Source organism: Colobus angolensis, unplaced genomic scaffold (assembly GCF_000951035.1).
Source record: "Colobus angolensis palliatus isolate OR3802 unplaced genomic scaffold, Cang.pa_1.0 Scaffold217, whole genome shotgun sequence".
NCBI lineage: Eukaryota > Metazoa > Chordata > Mammalia > Primates > Cercopithecidae > Colobus > Colobus angolensis.
In genome coordinates this window covers 6,256,937-6,277,422 of record NW_012115344.1, presented here as the reverse complement: position 1 = coordinate 6,277,422, position 20,486 = coordinate 6,256,937, and the positions used below count along the sequence as shown (strand labels likewise).

Here is a 20,486-nt window from a genome sequence, read left to right as displayed (position 1 = left end):
TCGTATGTTCCCTTTGGACTTGAGAATCTAGAATTTAAGCAGCCAGAGTCCAAACTTGAGGACATGTATCAGAAATACTTTGTGATTGCAGCTGGTAAGAAGCATGCCGGAGGGCGGGGACTGGGAAAGGAACAGACAGTATTTCAGACAATGGAGACCTCAACTGTAGAGGGAAATTCTTTGTTTATAATGTCTTTTCCTGTGGATAGTGTTGTCATTATATTTCCTCCACAGATGTAGCTTTAGCTATTAACCCCTGGAGGCATGCAAAAAGAGCAGCTGAGCTAATCACACAGTGGCTTCTGTGAGTTGGTGCCAGTATCAGTTCAGAGGAGCCCATATAAGTCTGCACATCTCCCATTTTCCATCTCCAGAGACATCTTTCTGTAGTTTTTCAAGTGGGAGTCTAATTTTGTAGTGGAAGCAGCTTAGTAGTTTACCTGTAATTTGCAGACTAAGAAAGATGAAACCTCTTTTTCTATTAAGAAATAGAAAAGCAGGTTAAGAAATCAGAGGTTTGGTGTTTTTTTAAGAATGCTATAAACAATGGTTACATGCCCTTTTATAGAATTAGATCACTGTAGGAAATAACATATAAAGTGTCCCTTAGAAAATCTACTTCCTTGTCTTTGATCCTTTAGGATATATATACTTCATGAGGCACATACTTTTCAAAAAAAATTTCTCGTAGCATTTTTGTTTACTGAGAATGGTAAGGGAAAAATGAATGATTTCCTTTAGGAACCCAAACCTTAATACTGATGCTTATAGTAAAGTACTAGTCTGTAAACCATTATTTGAGGTGCTCTATATGAATTATCTCATTTTATTCTTAAAACTGCTACCTTGTGAAACAGGTATTTTTATTTTCAAATTTAATATAAAATTATATTCCAAAGAAGTTAAGTAATTTTCCCAAACTTACATTGCTAGTAAGTTGGCAGAATTGGGATTGAATTCCAGGTATCTTGTCCTGGAGCCTGTGTTCCTAGTCTCTATACCAGGGGTGTCCAATCTTTTGGCTTCCCTGGGCCACATTGGAAAAATAATTGTCTTGGGCCACACATAAAATATACTAACACTAACAATAACTGATGATCTAAAAAATGAATAAATAAAATCTCATAATATTTTATGAAAGTTTATGAATCTGTGTTGGGCCACACTGAAAGCCATCCTGGTCTGCATGCTGCCCATAAGGCACGCGGGTTGGACAAGCTTGTCCTATCCCCTTCTGCCTCTACTGCTAGTATTTGTGAGAATTGATCCACATATTTATATCCATCCTATTTATATTCTTTACAATTTGCAGGTTATAGCCATATGATTTCAACTTTTATTATTTAAAATGACAAAATTCTAATTTTTGAGATTTGCTTTATTAAGATATGTTTGATTAAATTCAAGTCTTGATTTAAATCAGCTGCATTGCAACAAGTTTTTCAGCAAAAAGTTTATGTTCTTTTGCTTTAATTTGATAAATGTTTGTATTTTTTGATTGACATTTTTAAGAAATTATCTGATCAATTTTGTAGTTAAACACGAAAAAGTATTTTGTTCATTATAGAATGAAGTTGAAGGTAGCTGTTGGAAAGACGTGAACCATTCCCTTAATGATAACAGTTTCGAGAGAGGACTTAAGGGATAGGAGCTGTTTTATTATGGTTCATTTTGACATGTATATAACAACCTCCACCATCATCAAAAATAATTTGTGATTAATTTTTAAATTGAGGTACAATTCACATAACATTAACCATTTTAAAGTATACATTAAAATTAGTGGCAGTTAATACATTCACAGTGTTGTACAACCATCACCTGTATCTGTCTAGTCCCAAACATTTCATGACCTCAAAAGGAAACCCCATCCCCATTAGCAGTCACTCCCCATTTCATTCTCTAACTGGCCCCTGGCAACCACTGATTTACTGTCTCTATGCTATAGGTTTACCTATTCTGGATATTTCATGTAAATGGTCTCACATAATATGTAACCTTTTGTGTCTGCCCCTTTCACTTAGTGTGCTTTTGAGATTCATCCATGTTGTAGCATGTATTGGTACTTCATTCCCTTTTATGGGTGAATAATAGTCCACTGATAGATAATACTACCTTTTACTTTTCCATTCATTAGTTGATGGGCATTTGGCTTGTTTCTACCATTTGGCTATTATGAATAGCGCCACTATGAACATTCATGTACGAGTTTTTGTTTGAATACTCTTATCCATTTTATTCACCTAGGAGTGGAATTGCTGGGTCATATGGTAATTCTGAATTTAACTCTTTGAGGAACCACCAAATTGTTTTCCCCAGCATGTTAACTCCCATGAACAATATTCAAGGATTCCAGTTTCTCCAGATCCTTAGCAATACTCATTATTTTCCCTTTTTGGTTTATAACAATCATCCTAGTGGTAGTGAAATGGTATTGTGATTTTTTTAAATTAAAACAAGCTTATGTCTGATTTCTTCTTAAACAAATGTGAATAATTATTTTATCCAAGAAACTAGTGCATTTAAAAAAAAATAGTTTTAGCCATAAATGTGAAGTAGATTTTTTCTAGCTTTATTGAGTTATAATGGACATATAATAAACTGTACCTATTTAAAGTGTACACAAATTGATGAGTTTTGATATAATTACATGCAAAATTATTATCGAAAATGAACATATTTATCACCCCCAAATGTTTTCCTACACTTCTTTGTAATCTCTTCCTTTGACATTCCCAACCCTCTGTCGTCAGGCAAAGACTGATTCGCTTTCTCAGTAGGGTTTGACAAGAGAAGCAGCTTTGGCTCAGTTTGGGGTGTGAATCCCAGGTCTTCCATTCACTAGTTCTGTGGTCTCAGGCAAAAATTATTTAACTGCTGTGAATCCCAGTATGTTTATTTCCAAGATGGGGATAATATCTACACTCTACACTAGTTTTTGTAAGTGAAGAATAAAATGGTACCCATAGAAGACATCCTCTAGTGCCCATCACACAGTATGTGTTTGTTAAATCATTTTCTTTTCTCCTTTTGTACTATTTGTTTTTCCTTTTAAATATTTCACTACCCTTATCTAGACTAGCCACTGTCATGTCTGTAATCTAGATCCAAATTACCTCATGTCTATAGTGTTATAGTCTTCTGATTTGTTAGCCTCTATCTTGTCCTTTTATCATATTGGAGAACCTACCTTGACTCTCTGTTCCTAGATCAGGGCAGTGGCATTAGAAATGAAGAAGGCACAGCTATGAGAAATGAGGTACATAGTGTTGATATTACATGTTTAAACTCACTATGCGTTCAGTCTTATATTCTGTTCTGCCCTGAGGTATCTAAGTCACCCAAATTAAGACTGTAAATCCTTGAGAACAATTCATTCTTTGTTTTAATACACAGTGCCTAATATAGAGCTGAATACTTAATAGAGGCTAAACATGTAAGAGTCTAATGTAATTGTGTATATTTCCCTGGAATTCAGATTTCAGTTAGTGTATACAGTCACGTTAGTTGTGTTAGCTAATTGCAGTTCCATACAGATTTATGTTAAGATTTTAGAATCAACTTCCAAATATTCTGACAAGATTTATTTGACTTTATGACTTAAAATTCTAGTTTTTTCCCTCAAAATAAATAATTTCAGGACAGAGAAGTGACCTTTTTTCTACATACCTTGTTTTCTAAATGTAAAACTGCATTTTGAATTATGAAGAAATTTGTTCTGAAGCGTGTGTTCAAATTCCAGGTTTACAGTGAAAATCTATAGCCAACCAAACCTTTAAAAATAAAAAGATATATAGAAAGAATGCACACATATAAACTTGACATTGGCAGCTTGAGGGAGCCTCACTGAAATAACTTTCTTAAGCACATGGAACATCTGCTTAAGTCACACTATTTCTGGATTTCTCTAAAAATATTTTTGAAGTATTTTGTGAAACCTGTTTTGTCACTATCATTTATTATTTTCTTAAGGCTTTACTCTATTATGTTTTACTTTTCACTAGTAACTGATAAATGTGGTTTGTAAAAAAGGTACTATGAAGCCATTCAAAAGGATTCTCAGGTCTCTTTTCCCCTCAAGCAGGAGGAATCAAGTTTATATTATGTAATGGTTTTATTTTCTATTTAGTGTGAGCTTCTAAGCCTAGTGGATATCTTAAATTTCAAGAAATGTAAATAACTTCAGTTTCAGCACAGATTGCAATAGGTTGAAACTGTAAACAGGTCCACTTTCTTGGTGCCTAATTTTTTAAATATATGGATTGTTTTTACTTACATAATGTGATGAGATTTTGATTTGTTAATTAAAAAGTTGCTCTTAGACCTTAAAATGACATTTTTCTTAACTTTTAAATTTTGGAATATTGACCATTATATGAAACTTTGTAGGTAGGCATAAGGGAATAAGTTATACACATACTGAAAATTTCAGGTTCATTGATAATAGCTGCCAGTGACAGGAGTAGTATTGCCACTGGAAGATGTGCCAGCTTAGTTAGTTACTGTCATCTACTCATTCCTTGTATTCTGCCTCTTGGTCATCTTTGATTCTCATTTATCTTTAAATTTTCTTGGTAATAAAATAATGCACTTCTAGCCACACTTGCCTAGGCTATCTTATGTCCATAATTTCCGGGCTTGCTCAGTGGAATGAAATTAAAAGTTTTGCTTCAACTTCTGATCCCTCTGGATAGAATAAGAAAAATAATCCCCTTTGTAGATTTAGATCTGGCAGCCAGAGAAATTTCCTCTAGAACAGAGAAAGCAAAATATGGAGGAGAAGATCAAGATGACAGGCAACTACGTATTGTGTGAGAATTCTGCAAACACCAAGCAAGGATATTAATTTAAACCACAAGATAGTTATATCATGAATGAGCTTGAACATCTTTTTATACCCTTAAAGCCTGTTTTCATTTCTTCTGTGAATTGTCTGTTCATGGTTTCTTCCATTTCAATTGAGTTTTTTCCGTTTATTTATTTTTTATTTTTTATTATACTTGAAGTTCCGGGTTACATGTGCAGAACATGCAGTTTTGTTACATAGGTATATATGTGCCATGGTGGTTTGCTGCACCCATCAACCCGTGACCTACATCAGGTATTTCGCCTAATGCTATCCCTCCTCTAGCCCCCAGTCCCCAACAGGCCTCGGTGTATGATGTTCCCCTCCATGTATCATGTGTTCTCATTGTTCAACTCCCACTTGTGAGTTAGAACATGAGTTCTGGTTAAAGTCTGTTTTATCAGAGACCAGGATTGCAACCCCTGCTTCTTTTTGCTTTCCATTTGCTTGGTAGATCTTCCTCCATCCCTTTATTTTGAGCCTATGTTTATCTTTGCATGTGAGATGGGTCTCCTGAATACAGCACACTGATGGGTCTTGACTCTTGATCCAGTTTGCCACTCTGTGTCTTTTAATTGGAGCATTTAGTCCATTAACATTTAAGGTTAATATTGTTATATGTGAATTTGATCCTGTCTTTATGATGCTAGCTGGTTATTTTGCCCATTAATTGATGCAGTTTCTTCCTGGCATCAGTGGTCTTTACAATTTGGCATGTTTTTGGAGTGGCTGGTACTGGTTGTTTATATCCATGTTTAGTGCTTCCTTCAGGAGCTCTTGTAAGGCTGGCCTAGTGGTGACAAAATCTCTTAGTATTTGCTTGTCTGTAAAGGATTTTATTTCTCCTTCACTTATGAAACTTAGTTTGGCTGGATATGAAATTATGGGTTAAAAATTCTTTTAAGAATGTTGAATATTGGCCCCCACTCTCTTCTGGCTTGTAGGGTTTCTGCCAAGAGATCCACTGTTAGTCTGATGGGCTTTCCTTTGTGTGTAACCTGACCTTTCTCTCTGGCTGCCCTTAACATTTTTTCCTTCATTTTAACCTTGGTGAATCTGACAATTATGTATGTTGGGGTTGCTCTTCTTGAGGATTATCTTTGTGGTGTTCTCTGTATTTCCTGAATTTGAATGTTGGCCTCCATTGCTAGGTTTGGGAAGTTTTCCTGGATAATATCCTGAAGAGTGTTTTCTAATTTGGTACCATTCTCCCCGTCACTTTCAGGTACACCAATCAAACGTAGATTTGGTCTTTTCACGTAGTCCCGTATTTCTTGGAGGCTTTGTTCATTTCTTTTCACTCTTTTTTCCTCTAATCTTGTCTTCTCTCTTTATTTCATTATTTGATCTTCAATCACTGATATCGTTTATTCTGCTTGATCAAATTGGCTATTGACGCTTATGTATGCTTCACGAAATTCTTATACTGTGGTTTTCAGCTCCGTCAGGTCATTTAAGCTCTTCTCTACACTGGTTATTCTAGTTAGCCATTTGTCTAACTTTTTTTCAAGGTTTTTAGCTTCCTTGCGAAGGGTCAGAACATGCTTCTTTAGCTCAGAGAAGTTTGTTATTATTGACCTTCTGAAGCCTACTTCTGTCAACTTGTCAAACTCATTCTCCATCCAGTTTTGTTCCATTGCTGGTGAGGAGCTGTGATCCTTTGAAGAAGAGGCATTCTGGTTTTTGGAATTTTCAGCCTTTCTGCTCTGGTTTCTCCCCATCTTTGTGGTTTTATCTACCTTTGGTCTTTGATGTTGGTGATCTGCGGATGGGGTTTTGACATGAATGACCTTTTTACTGATGTTGGTGTTATTTCCTTTCTGTTAGTTAGTTTTCCTTCTAACAGACAGGCCCCTCAGCTGCAGGTCTGCTGGAGTTTGCTGGAGGTCCACTCCAGACCCTGTTTGCCTGGGTATCACCAGTGGAGGCTGCAGAACAGCAAATATTGCTGCCTTAAGCTTTGTCCCAGAGGGGCACCTTCCTATATGAGGTGACCGTCAGTCTCTACTGGGAGGTATCTCGCAGTTAGGCCACACAGGGGTCAGGGACCCACTTGAGGAGGCAGTCTGTCTGTTATCAGAGATTGAACGCCATGCTGGGAGAACTACTGCTCTCTTCAGAGCTGTCAGGCAGGGACATTTAAGTCTGGAGAAGCTGGCCGCTCCCTTTTGTTCAGATATGCTCTGTCCCCAGAGGTGGCATCTAGAGAGGGAGTAGGCCTTGCTGAGCTGCGGTGGGCTCCGCCCAGGTCGAGCTTCCCTGGGGCTTTGTTTACACTGTGAGCATAGAACCACCTATTCAAGCCTTAGTAATGGTGGACACCTCTCCCTGCACCAAGCTCCCCCGTCCCAGGTCCATCTCAGACTGCTGCGCTAGCAGCAAGCAAGGCTCCATGTGCATGGGACCCACCAAGCCAGGCATGGGAGGGGATCTCCTGGTCTGTTGGTTGTGAAGACTGTGGGAAAAGCACAGTATTTGGGCAGGAGTGCACCATTCCTCCAGGTACAGTCACTCACGGCTTCCCTTGGCTGGGAAAGGGAAATCCCCCGACCCCTGGTGCTTCCCAGGTAGGGCAACATCCTGCTCTTCTTCGGCTTACCCTCCATGGGCTGCACCCATTGTCCAACCAGTCCCAGTGAGATGAACCAGGTACCTCAGTTGGAAATGCAGAAATCACCTGTCTTCTGCGTTGATCTTGCTGGGAACTGTAGACCAGAGCTGTTCTTATTCAGACCTCTTGGAAGCAACCTTCTATTTTGTTTTTAACCATTAAAATAAACTTTAAGTCATTATGTGTGTATATATATAACATATATTACAATAGAATGTACTCATTTTAAGTATATAGTGAGTTTTGACCTATGTATACACACACATAACCTCCTCCTTCAATTAAAATATGAAGCATTTCCATCATCCCAGAAAGGTCCCCCTTTCCCCTTTGCAAAGTCTTTCTGATTACCAGCATTCTAGGTTGGTAGTGTTTTTAAGAATTTTAAAAATTTCATTTTTTTGTCTTCTGGCTTACATTGCCTCTAAAGAGAAATTGGCTGTCATTCTTATCAACATACCCTTATGTAATCTTTTTTCCCTTCTATCTGCTTTTAAGATTTATTCTCTGTCATTGTCACTGGTTTTCAGCACTTTGATTATGATATGCTTCACTTTGGATTTTTTTTTGTTTATTCTGATGGGCGTGTGTGTGTGTGTGTGTGTGTGTGTGCATGCGTGCTTTCTCAATCTGTGGGTTTATACTTTTCATCAAATTTGGAAAATTTTTGGATGTTATTTATTCAAGTATTTTTCTGCTTCCTCTTTCGCATTCTGGAATTCCATTTATACATGAGATAGAGTGCTGGATGCTGTCCGAGAGGACACTGGGATTGTTAATTTTTTCTTATCCTTTTTGTTTCTCTGCTTCACTTTGGAAAGTTTCTGTTACAGTGTCTTCAGGTTCACTAATTTTCTCTTTGGCAAAATCTATTTTGTTGTTAAGCCTGTTGAGAGAATTTTTCATTTCAGATCATGTATGTCTTAGCTTTTAAAGTTCCATTTGGTTCTTTTTATGTTTTCTATTTCTCCCTTCCATATTGTCATGCTTTTCTTTAAATCTTTGAGCATATTTACAGTAGTTATTTTGAGGTTCCTATCTGTTAATTCCGTCATCTAACATTTCTGGAAATGTTTCTGTTGAATGATTTTTAATCTTTTTCCCCATTTAGAGCTTACGTTTTCGTGTGTATTAACAGAATTTTGGATGTTGTGTTATGTTGAGTGCCTGGATATTGTTGTCTTCCTTTAAAGAATATTTGTTTTTACAGGTAGTTAATTGTGAGTCAGTTTGGTTGTATCCAGGCACTTTTAAAACTTTGTTAGCACAGGTCTAGAGTAACCTTTATTTGAGAGCCAGTTTAGTCCTACCATTAAGGCATGCCTGTTACAGGTTCACTAGTGAGTGCCCCTTGTGCTGATTGAGGTTTTCCTGGGTGGTTGGAATTCATTTTATAGGTCTCTGGCAGTTATTCTTCTCTTGACTTATGGAGTCTCATCCCATGCATGCACAGGTTAGTGTTTAATCCGTGTCTCAAGGGAACCCCAATGTATATTGCGGTAGTTATTTCTTATCTCTAGTATCATGCCCTACAAATTCAGCTGCTTCATCCTCTCCATTTTTTTTTTTTTTAACTCTATTCTTTAACCTCAGTGAGATCCCTGTCCTCTTACAGGGTTCCTTTCTCTCTACCGTAGTTTGGAACGTGTATTGAGCAGAAAGCCAGGGCAATCAGATGTCTCTTCTCATTTGTTTACTTCTCTCTGGGGTCACAGTCCTGTACTGCCTGTTGTTTAATGTCTGAAATGAGTGATTTCATATATTCTGTCCAGTTTTTTAGCTGTTTGCAATGGGAGGGCAAGTTGTTTGTTTGTTTATCAGTAAAGTAATTCAATCATTGGTGAAAGTGGAAATTTTGAGAAAGTTAACTCTAAAGGGACATTCATTGCAAGGCAGACTTTGGCTATTTTCATATTATTTTTAATTATTGAGGCTTTATTACATTTCAATCTGTAGTTCTTTTCATCTTTTATATGGATTTTGTGATATGTGAGTAAACTCTCCAAAGCCTATAGTGAATTTCTGTTCTCTTTAAAGATTCTTTCTTGTGGAGAAGTTATTCATGTGAAGATTCTCGGAATTTTGGCTCTTATTGATGAAGGTGAAACAGATTGGAAATTAATTGCTATCAATGTGAATGATCCTGAAGCCTCAAAGTTTCATGGTAAGACTGTTACTTTCCAGAAAGTGAAAGCAAATTAGTGTGTCATTGGAATTCTTAGAACTTAAAAGAATTCACATAGGGGAGTTAAATGTACTTTTTTAAAAAGAGAGGAAAAGAGGTAGATAGACACATTATATTTTAAATGAAGAAAGTACATTCTACTGGTTTCCCTTATTCCCTTTTTCTTCCCTCTCCTGTCACCTCTCTTTCACTCTCCTCCTCTCCCTTTCACTCCTTCCTTCCCTCCTTTCTTCTTTCCTTCCATGGTTTTGATGGCCCACCTGCTATTGGGAATTGTTTTGAAAGCATCCTTTGACTAGGAATAAAAGCATACAATATTGGCATTTTTACCCTGAAATCTCTTTTGTTCATATGACTAACAAGAAGAAAACTAAGGAAGGAGTGTCATCGACAACAAAAGCTATTTCTGCACCTAGTTTTTGTCTCTTCTTGTTCAAATGAAGGAAGAAGTAACTGCCCTCTAACGAAATTTTGATGTGCTAGAAATTTTAAGTTCTGGAAATAGCTTGGTATGATTTAATTTTGTTTGGAGTCAGACAGACTTCAGTTTAAGTTCTGGCTGTGCTACTTCCTGGATGAGTGACTTTGGGTAGATCATTCCTGAATTTCAGTTGCTCATCTCTAAATGGAGATGATTATACCTACTTGTAAAGTTGTTGGCAATATAAGAAATGATTTATTTAAAGCATCTGGCTTTCACATACCAGTGTCGAATATATGGCAACTATTATTATTCTTTGACCAATTTTTCCTCCATTTTTCTTTCCTGTTTTATTCTTGCTTAGGATCCTTTTTCCTTGTAAACCTCAATTCTAAAACTGGAAATATTACCATTTCTAAGATGACCGAACCTCATTAACAATGTATTAATCTTAGTTTATGTACCTTTTCTTTCACTTGAAACAGCAGGAGAGATTTCCGTGTTGTCATTCTTGCATATAATTGAGAAAGGGAGAGGTCTGATAGGGTGAAGTGCATGTAACCTCAGGGTCAAAAGTAAAATGTGAAAACTACAATTAAAATATGAGCCTCAAGTCTATAAACCATATATATTCCTTATCTCATTATTTTACCCTGATTTTGTCTATTTTTATACTTTTCATATACGTATATATGAGAATAGTAAATAAATTTTATTTAGTTAAAAACATTTTTTAGCACCTTAACTGCTCCTCAAATGAGAATTGATAATCTAATAGTGCCACAGGCAGCCGAAACAAATCATCCACCTAGTTCATTTGTGATCTGCCACACTAAAGTCATGAAACTGTACTAAGGGATGCCCCTTTAAGCTGAAAAAGCTGAGCACTTGAATGAAAATGAAAATATTATTTAGAGAGTAGTAGTTCAGTACTATTGGAGATGTGATTTAACATTTTAAATTGTCTAGCATATAACAAGCACTGGCGCCTGTTATAATAGATATTATTGTTCTTAACTTAGAAGATGATCAGAGAATGTAAGTGACTTGCCCACGTTTGCAAACATGTAAATAGTATACAGCTTGAACTCGTTTCTGTCTGATTCTAAAGTGTGAATTGCTCAGTACTGTATTGAGCAATATATAGCCCATCTATACTATTACACCAAGCAATTCATCCTTGATTCTAGTAATTTATATATTTGTAACTAGAGGTATTGAAACTAGATCACATAAGCCCAGAAGGACTCCTTGAGTTTCCTAAGTGTTAGAATAAAAAGTTCTAACTCTATTCATTTTATTTCTGTTGTGTACTCAGAATGGAGATGACTTTGCACTTTGGACATCTTTCTAAATTCCTTTCACATTTGCTTTTATGAAGAGATATGCAGAAACCCTAAAGCCAGTTGCTGATTTGGGTTGAGAAGAAATTATTGAACTTGAATAGTTAAAACAAGATGTTATTGTTTTAGAAAACCAGTACATTTATCATTATATTAAAAGTGAACACATGTATTATTTTCATCATGAAAAATATAACAATTCTTATTCATAATATATTTTTGAAATCCTAAAAGAATGAGTAAAGCATATGGGGAAAATGAAAATTGTTTATTTTAAGGATATTTGTATATTGTTCACATTAGTTAATACTTAAAGTACTCTTCTCTTACGTCTAGATTTTATGAAATAAGTTTGGTAGTTTTTCTTTGAGACAGAGTCTCTCTCTGCCTTCCACACTGAAGTGCAGTGGCATGCTCTCGGCTCCCTGCAACCGCCGCCTCCTAGGTTTCAGTGATTCTTGTGCCTCAGCCTCCTGACTAGCTGAGAATACAGGTGTGTGCCACCACACCTGGCTAATTTTTTGTATTTTAGAAGAGATGGGGTTTCTCCGTGTTGACCAGGCTGGTCTTGGACTCCTGGCCTCAAGGGGTTTACCCGTCTCAGCCTCCCAAAGTGTTGGGATTACAGGTTTGAGCCACGGTGCCCGGCAAGTTTGATAGTTTTAAGAATCACACATTTTTTTCTCATTCCTTTTACCTTCACATTATCGTTAATATATTCTGCATACTTCTGTTGAATTTTCTTCTTTCTTTTCTCTTACTTTACAGAGACCCAGGAAAAAAATTGATGTAGGCACAAATTGAAAGGAAAAAGAGATTGTAGTATAAATGTTTTTTATTTTTGAAAAATTATTTGTAGTCAATAGTATTTAATTCTAAATCAAGCAACTTTTAAAATGTTTTAGTATTTATGTCTTTCATATTTACCATCTAAAATCACAAACACAGGATTTTAGATGGCATTTTTAAAATTATAAAATTAATTTTATACATAGAAATAAAAACTCAGAAGTGTAAAAAACGGTATATAACGTGAAAAGTAAAGTTTTTCTTCCTACCTCTCATCTCATCTTCTCATATCTTATCGCAGATGTTTTCTGTTCTTTTGAATGGTTGCTTCTATTCTGTAAATGATGTGCTTATAGTTCTTAAATTGTGCATTTTCCCTGTTGACTCAAATTATTACTTTGGAAGACAAGGAACTTAAATTATTAAACATTTATCACCTGTGTTACCATATTTCTACTGTTATCCTAATAACTCTAAGTTGTATATTTGGAGCTGGATTTATTTCCTCATTGACTTTGAACAATAACTCTTAACTGCCCAGTGTAGAACTTACAACATTCAATTTCTATATTTTTATCCTTTTCTGTCCCTTACAACCTAACTTCTCTCAGCTCCACTATCAATTCTATAGTGTCAAAATTTATAATGTTTACATTATGTGAAGTATAATTGTTTTTCCTATTTTGCTTCATAGTTGAATCTGAAAATTAAAAACTAAGTAGCATTTACAGTATTATTATTTAAATATTATTCATTTAGTTTATCATACTATTTATTAAGTGATCATCTTTGGACAGACTGTTCTCTGAACCTCCTGCATAGCTGTCACCTGTGGGTTTCTTTTCAATGCTTGGTTAATTCTACTTACTTAAATTCTACCATTCCCTCTTTAGTTTTCCCTTTTCATTGTTGGCTGGTGTCCATTTTCCAAAAATATCTAATGCAGTAACTTTAAATATAAATTACTGTGTATAAATTGAAATTTATATTATAAAGGAATAAGTGATTTCATATTTTATGACTGTTTAAACATTTGTCATCTATACTTCTTGGTTTGTCAGGTAAACGAGAAAAATTTAAAAACACTTAGGGGAGGGCAGCTATCAGGAATTTTCTTTTTAATTGTGTAGTTTTCTGGGGATGTGTGTAATATAGGAGTATATAGAGATTTTTTTAATTTCCTGTACGTTTTTATTGTTATTAGACATTTTAAAAGTAAATCCTTGGCCGGCACGGTGGCTCACACCTGTAATCCCAGCACTTTGGGAGGCTGAGACAGGAGGGTCACTTGAGTGCAGGAGTGTGAGACCAGCCTAAGCAACATAGTGAGACTTCGTTTCTATAAATAAATAAATAATAAACTTTATATCCATCCTATTAGTTTTTACTATCTTTAGAAAAAGAGGCCGAGGCAGGCGAATCACCTGAGGTCATAAGTTCGAGACCAGCCTGACCCACGTAGAGAAACCCCATCTCTACTAAAAATACAAAATTAGCTGGGTGTGGTGACACATGCCTATAATCCCAGCTATTTGGGAGGCTGAGGCAAGCAAATTGCTTGAACCCAGGAGGCGGAGGTTGTGGTGAGCCGGGAACACGCCATTGCACTCCAACCTAGGCAACAAGAGCAAAACTCCATCTCAAAAAAAAAAAAAAGAAAAACCTGAAAGAAAAAGAAGCTGTTATTCCGCATGGTTTGTCAAAGTTTTTCTTTTTTGAGAATGAAACTCGTTTTAGTTCATAGTATGTCCTTATATATGTGTATTTTCTTTTTATTCATATAGACACATTTAAGTTGTGATTCTTCAAAGACGTTTTGGGGTTGTTTTAATTTGTGAACAAATAAAGTAACTTTTTTTGTGAAATAAATAAAATGAAGTAACTTTTTTGATCCTAATTAACATATGTACAGACTTTGGTAGTCTGTATACCCCTGTTTTAATATTTACCGTTTTTACCTATGATGACTGAACTTAAACTAGCCATTGCATCAGAGAACATTTTTCAATTAGTAAAAAACTTTTTTATGGTTATAGTTCTGTAATTTTAACGTTACTGTTCTAAGTCTTCTAGTTTCATCTTCTAAAAATGGGGTAGCCACTGTAAAAGTCTAAAAAATGTCCAAATAACATTTGAAATGAAACTCCTTGTACTCCCTGATACAAAATTGGTCACTTCAGCAGGCTCATTAACAGAGCACTAAGACCATTTTATGCCCTGTAATTAGGTTTCAGGCCCTAATGCTCTTGTTGGTACCCTAATGGCCTGAAAGAATTAATAAGACTCCTAGGACATGTAAATTGTTACTAGAAAATACCTTGGCCAGTGCGAATAATAGCTTTGGTTATCAGATAACCAAGTTTAGAGCTTTTAAAGAGGATTGAAATGCTAGGGCATGTGTAATTTTTCTCGTGGTTAAATTAACCTCCTTCTATAATGTACAGCTTCAGATACTCACCAAACAAATGTTTGTGCCTCTTTAGAACTGCCACTGATGCCTAAGGACCCAACTAACGTCATGAGGAGCTAATTTAGGCCTAGATGCTATTTCCACTTGCAGAGCAGTGAAGATTTCGTTTGGTCTTTAAATAAATGAAAACTATTGTCTGTTGTGCTGCAGTAACTGTTTACCTGTGCGGTGATTTTATAGTTTGAATAAATGAAAGATTTAAAACAATTGAAATCAGAACAGTTATATTGATATAGATACATTGTGGATGAATACATTATATGAGCAATTATTTAAAATAAGACAGTTCTGACATTTTCATAGGCCGGCATCACACTTGTCCTAAAATTATTAAGGTATGTCTTTTATATATGTAGAATTTCAGCTTATATTTAGAGAAATTTAAAAATCAAAACTACTTACTCTCAAGGCAAAAATAAATATGTTGAGACACAATCTATTTGGCTTAAATGTTCATTTGCTAAGTAGACACTTCTAGTGCTTCTGTAATTATTATTTAAAAATAAGCAAATTAATGTAGTGTTCTATTTCCTTTCTTCCTAAAACACAACTTAATACTGTCATGTAGGGGGAAAAAAAAGAATAGCGTAGTGATCTTAAGGGAAAATATTCATGTTTTGTAACCAAAAAGAATAAAGTTCAATTTGCTTTTCTGTGTGTGTTAGAAGACAGCAGAATGTACTCTGGCTTGGAAAGGGGCTTGCATATCAGCATCGTCAACCTAAGAGCTCTAACATTTGTCAAACAATTGCAATATGCCTAAGAAGAAACTATGCTAAGTGCTTCTTTTGGATTATGTTTAATCTTCACACAACTTCAGTCAAGATATGTTATTCTCTTTTTAAAGGATAGAGAAACTGAGGCACCAGGTGGAAGGGGTATGGAGCATGGTTAGTAACTAGCCTAAATCATATGGCCAGTCATTCCACTCCAGTCTGGCTCTAGAGCCCATATTCTTTATTGCTGCATCACATCACTCTTCTGAAAAATGCCGGGTTAGTCAGCTGTATTTGTGGCCTTGGACCTTGTTGCTTTCTAAGAGTGCTGACCATTTGCTCTTGAGTAATTTAGGCATCAGTGGGACAATGATAGAGATTCCAGTGAAAAGATAGCTCTTTTGATCTTTATTCCTCTTATTTCATTAATAGGTGTAGATATGTAGGGATGGGTTGTGGGAGAAGGCAGTTGAGGAACAAGGACAAATTGAGTTCAAAAACTATAATTAAGATGGAATTAAATTACCAAGAACCTGTTGTCTCTTTTTTGAACCTTGACCTCTTACAGTGTTTTTAGGTTTCAGTCATTCTTATGATATGGTGAAGTATGGGGGAGACCTAAATTCTAAAATGCTCTTTTTGTTTATTAATTATCTGACCTTGGAAAAGTCATAACCTCTTAAAGCCTTTGCTTCTTTATTTCTTAAAACTGTGGAGTTGATCTTCTGATCAGTGAAAGATCCCTAAGTTTTTCCCATTTCTAAATTTTTGTTCTAGGAAATATTTTTAATCCATTATTTTTAGCTTGTTGTCTTCTATTAGTAGAAAGACCTAAATTATCTTCAAAGTTAGTGCTATGGGAAACCCAGTTTAAATTAAAGGATTAGATGATTTCTTGGGGACATGAGCACATTTTTAAGTGCTTTAGAGTAACTGTTTAGTGATGAAGCTGGAAGTTCAGTGGAGGTCAGTCTGACCCGAGACCTGTGCATTTAGCCACTTTGTTATATGCTTCAAATCAAAATTAGATTAGAAATATTTGAATTCCTTCCATGTACAAGGCACCTGTATGGTTTTCATTTTACCGGTCATGTAAAATTACTTGTAAACTGGTAGTGAATGTTTATATTTTGAGAAAAATCTAAGTCTTTTCTGAGAGGTTTTTCTGATACAGTGCATATAGTCTCTATGTAGAATTACCTTGTTTGGTAATACTCACTTTGACATGCGTTAATTCCATTATTTTCATTATGTTAATACACATTCTTAGTACAGGTTTTGTCTTGGTAAGAGTACAATTTGTGAAAAGGAGAATGGAAGGAAAGGGCAAGAACAATGAAAGATACTCTTCATCAGCCCGTGAATGTTAAACGTGGATATGCAGAACAGTTTGGAAAACATGAAAATCTTTTAGAGATTCTGAGTAAGCAGAAATTATTAAGAAAATCAGTTCTCTTTGCAGGGACCTCTATTTGTGATACAGAAAATACAGTGAATGTTATTAAATGAAACTTGTTTCTTGTGAATGTTTGTAAGTCATTAAAAACACATGTTCTTGCTTCCCACAGAGTTTCTTTAGAGGGTACTAGTTGTGCACATGTTTAGTTCTGTGGGAGCAACATTTGTAGTACTGGGATGAGAGTGTTGTGCGAATGAATCAACATCACTTCCTTTAGTAAAATGGAAACTCCTTTTTCATTTTTCTTTTTTCCTCCCCTTTGGACAAAATTTTAGCATAAGGCCATATCCTTGTGTCTTTTTTCCCCTTTTATATAATAAAGGCAAAGAGATAGGGTGTTACTTTTGTGTCACTGGTTTTTATCTAAAAACAAAAAATTCTCAGCCGATTGTATGCTTTCTTCACTTTGTGTTATGGTTTGGTGGAGATAATCCAGGTAAAGCAGCATTTTAATGTTTTTTTTCTCCTAATCTTTGTGGAAGTATAGGTAGCTGTCAATTTGTGGAAGTGGAGAGAAAGGTTAGAGATGTGAATTTATATAGCTAGATAAAGCTCCATGTGTGATTCTAATAGATTTCCTTCAAATTGAGAACCATTCGTTAATGAATTCTTTTCTGCTGGTTGGACATTCTAGTCCTGGATATAGAACAATAGGTAATAATTTTGATATTTATTCAGTTAGAAGAAGGTCTTAAGATGCAATTACCTAATTCAATTTGATATTTGCCCCCCACACACCTGTTACTCCATTTTTAAAGCTAATATATTGATTCCCTTTGAGATCTTGAGCAAATTACTTTAACCTTTTAGAGTCCCAGTTTACTAATTTGCATTAAAGAGATAAATAATACCTAATTTAAAAATTGTGAAGCTTAAATGACATACTATTGTTGGCAGAGGTGGCCCGTCTGGAGCAGCTGCAGCAAAGACTTTGGCTGCAGCCAGGGAGGCACAGCCAGGACTGCAAGCTCCACCGAGCTGCGGGAGCCAGGAACAGGTGGGAGCCCCATCCCCTTCTGAGTTGACACCGTGGGATCACCACCCTCCGGGACACAGCTGCAGCCACCCAGCCACAGCTGTGGACCTGGGCATCCCTGCACTCTTGGGGGCCTGGGAAGCCCCCCGCCCGACTTCTGCAAGCTCAGAAGTGCCTGCTAATGCTGCCTGGCCTCTCCCGACTCTGATTTTGGAGTGAAGTCATGGCCGAACCTGGGTGGTGTTGCAACCCAGCCAGGTGTGCCCTCACTCAGAGTGGCACTGACACACCAGCCCCCTGCCACCTCCGCCCCCTCTGGACTTTTGGCACTGACGAGCATGGGAGGGAGGCCAAAGGGGTGCTGAGGGTGACTTGGTGCAGGCCTGCAGGTGCCCCTTGGCACAAACAGCCTGGGTACAGTGGATGATGCATAGATAGCGGGAGGCAGACAGGCTTCTGGGCGGAAGGAGATGGGTCCACATTGAAGCCCCACCTTAAAGCCAGGACTGGCCTGAAGCCTGGGGACCAGGCTCTCTGTTCTGGGTGAAATCTGGCCTAGAGTGAGAACCTATGGTGTGTTTTCTGGGCCTAACCATGGCTGCCCATGGGCCAGTCAGCACACACTTCCTCCCTCCCTCCTGAGCCCATAAAAACCTGGGATTCAACCAGACTCGGGAACACGGGACAGCCTGCCTGCGATAGGAGCTACCCACTTTGGGTCTCCTCTCCACTGAGGGCTGCAGTCTCAGTGGGTCTCAGGCTCAATGGGATGACCTGCCTGTGGATAGGAGCTACCCACTTCTGATCTTCTGAGATCTGTACTGTTAGTAAAGCACCTTGCCTTGCTCACCCACCATTTACCCAGGTACCTCATTCTTCCTCTATATGGGAGAAGAACTCGGGACCTGCCAAATGGTGAAACTGAAAGAACCCTAAGGCAAACAAGGCTGAAATATGCTACCTTCTGATCCTGCTCACCACATTGCAGGCAACAAGGAGAAGAGAAGAGCTGTGTGCCTTCAGGGATCCCAGAGCTAATGGCTTCCTGAGCCAGGACTGTGACACCCTCTTTGGGGCTCTGCGCTTCCTGGTGCCTCTAAGCTTCTAAGTGCCACCATGTTTCCCAGAGCCTCCAGTGGAAGCCACTTGTAGTGTTTGCCTGGTCCAGCTGCAGCCTCACAGGGAGCCAGTGCCTGTGCTGGTGCCCAGAGTTGCCTGCTCCTTGCCACTCCATGCCTGGCTTGCCCTTGGCGTGCATGGGATCCAGGCTTAGCATTAGCGGAGTGCAGCCTGCCAGACCAAGTGGGTGGAAGGATCCCAGCGGGCTAAGCAAACCTTGCGAAAAGGCGCCGCTGGCCACAGAGGATTCCAGCTGGAAAAGCGACAGCTGAAGAATCCTGTGGCACTATTACTGAGCCATAGGTTTAAAGTATTTCAGAATTTTACTAGGTATTACCAAAGTGCCTTTTACAGTGATTATATCATCAGTGTATGACAGTAAATGCTTCCTAAATAATAGCTTATTATGTTTTTGCCAATCTGATACATAAAAGATAATTTATCTTGTTTTAATTCTTTATTTTTCTGCTTACTACTGGGTTGGAGCATCTTTCTTGTAGTTTTATTGTATTATTTGTATCTTTCCTTCTGTGAATTGAGTATATAAATTGTTTGCCCTTTTTCTGTTGGGGTTGACATTCTTTTGGTATACCAGAGTTTTTGGATAATAATCCTTTATTATTTAGGTTGCAAATATTCTCTATTTGCAGAGATACTATGTTGACTTTTGGCTAGAGAGGTTTTAAAGTTTGATGTATCCCATTTTATCATTTTTTTTATACATGACTTTAGTGTTTTGATTCTTGTTTAAAGATTTCTTACCTCTTGGTCAGAAAGATGTTTTTATTTTCTTTTCACTCTTTTATATTTTATTATCTTTACAATCGAGTCTTGAATTTATGTGGAATTTACATTGTCTGTGTATACATTTTTTCTAACACTGCTGAACAGAAAGTCGTTTTCTTCCTACCGTTTTGGAATGTCTTTCTTACACATTTCATTATACAGGAGTCTGTTTCTGGATTCTATGTGGTGTCAGTGATAGAATCCTGTGCCAGCATCATGTTATTTTAATTATGAAGCCTTGGAATGAGGCATATATGAGACTAATCTTCCACCTTTTGTTCTACCTTTTCATACTGTATTTTTCTTATGCCTTTATTCTTTTTTTTTTTTTCTTTTTATACTTTAAGTTCTAGGGTACATGTGCACAAAGTGCATGTTTGTTACCTAGGTATACATGTGCCATGTTGATTTGCTGTACCCATCAACTCGTCATTTACATTAGATATTTCAACTAATACTATCCCTCCTTCAGCCCCACACCCCCCAACAGGCCCTGGTGTGTGATGATGTGATGTTCCCCGCCCTGTGTCCGTGTGTTCTCATTATTCAACTCCCAACTATGAGTGGTGTTTGGTTTTCTGTCATTGTGATAGTTTGCTCAGAATGATGGTTTCCAGCTTCATCTATGTCCCTGCAAAGGACATGAACTCATCCATTTTTATGCCTGCATAATATTCAGTGGTATATATGCGCCACATTTTCTTAATGCAGTCTATCATTGATGGACATGTGGGTTGGTTCCAAGTCTTTGCTATTGTGAATAGT

The 20,486-nt window shown here is 37.0% G+C and overlaps 1 protein-coding gene across 6 annotated transcripts in view; it reads left to right on the top strand.

The window, feature by feature from the left end:
• The window catches only part of PPA2 (pyrophosphatase (inorganic) 2), a 112,072-nt gene that overhangs the window by 39,743 nt on the left and 51,843 nt on the right, over nucleotides 1-20,486 (top strand). For 5 of the 6 annotated variants that reach the window (XM_011943252.1, XM_011943257.1, XM_011943254.1 and 2 more), the window contains one exon: nucleotides 9,495-9,621. The exons of the other annotated variant lie outside the window; for it this stretch is intronic. In XM_011943252.1, coding sequence (XP_011798642.1) covers nucleotides 9,495-9,621 — 127 coding nt within the window. The remainder of the gene's footprint in view (nucleotides 1-9,494; nucleotides 9,622-20,486) is intronic. 6 annotated transcript variants of the gene reach the window in all.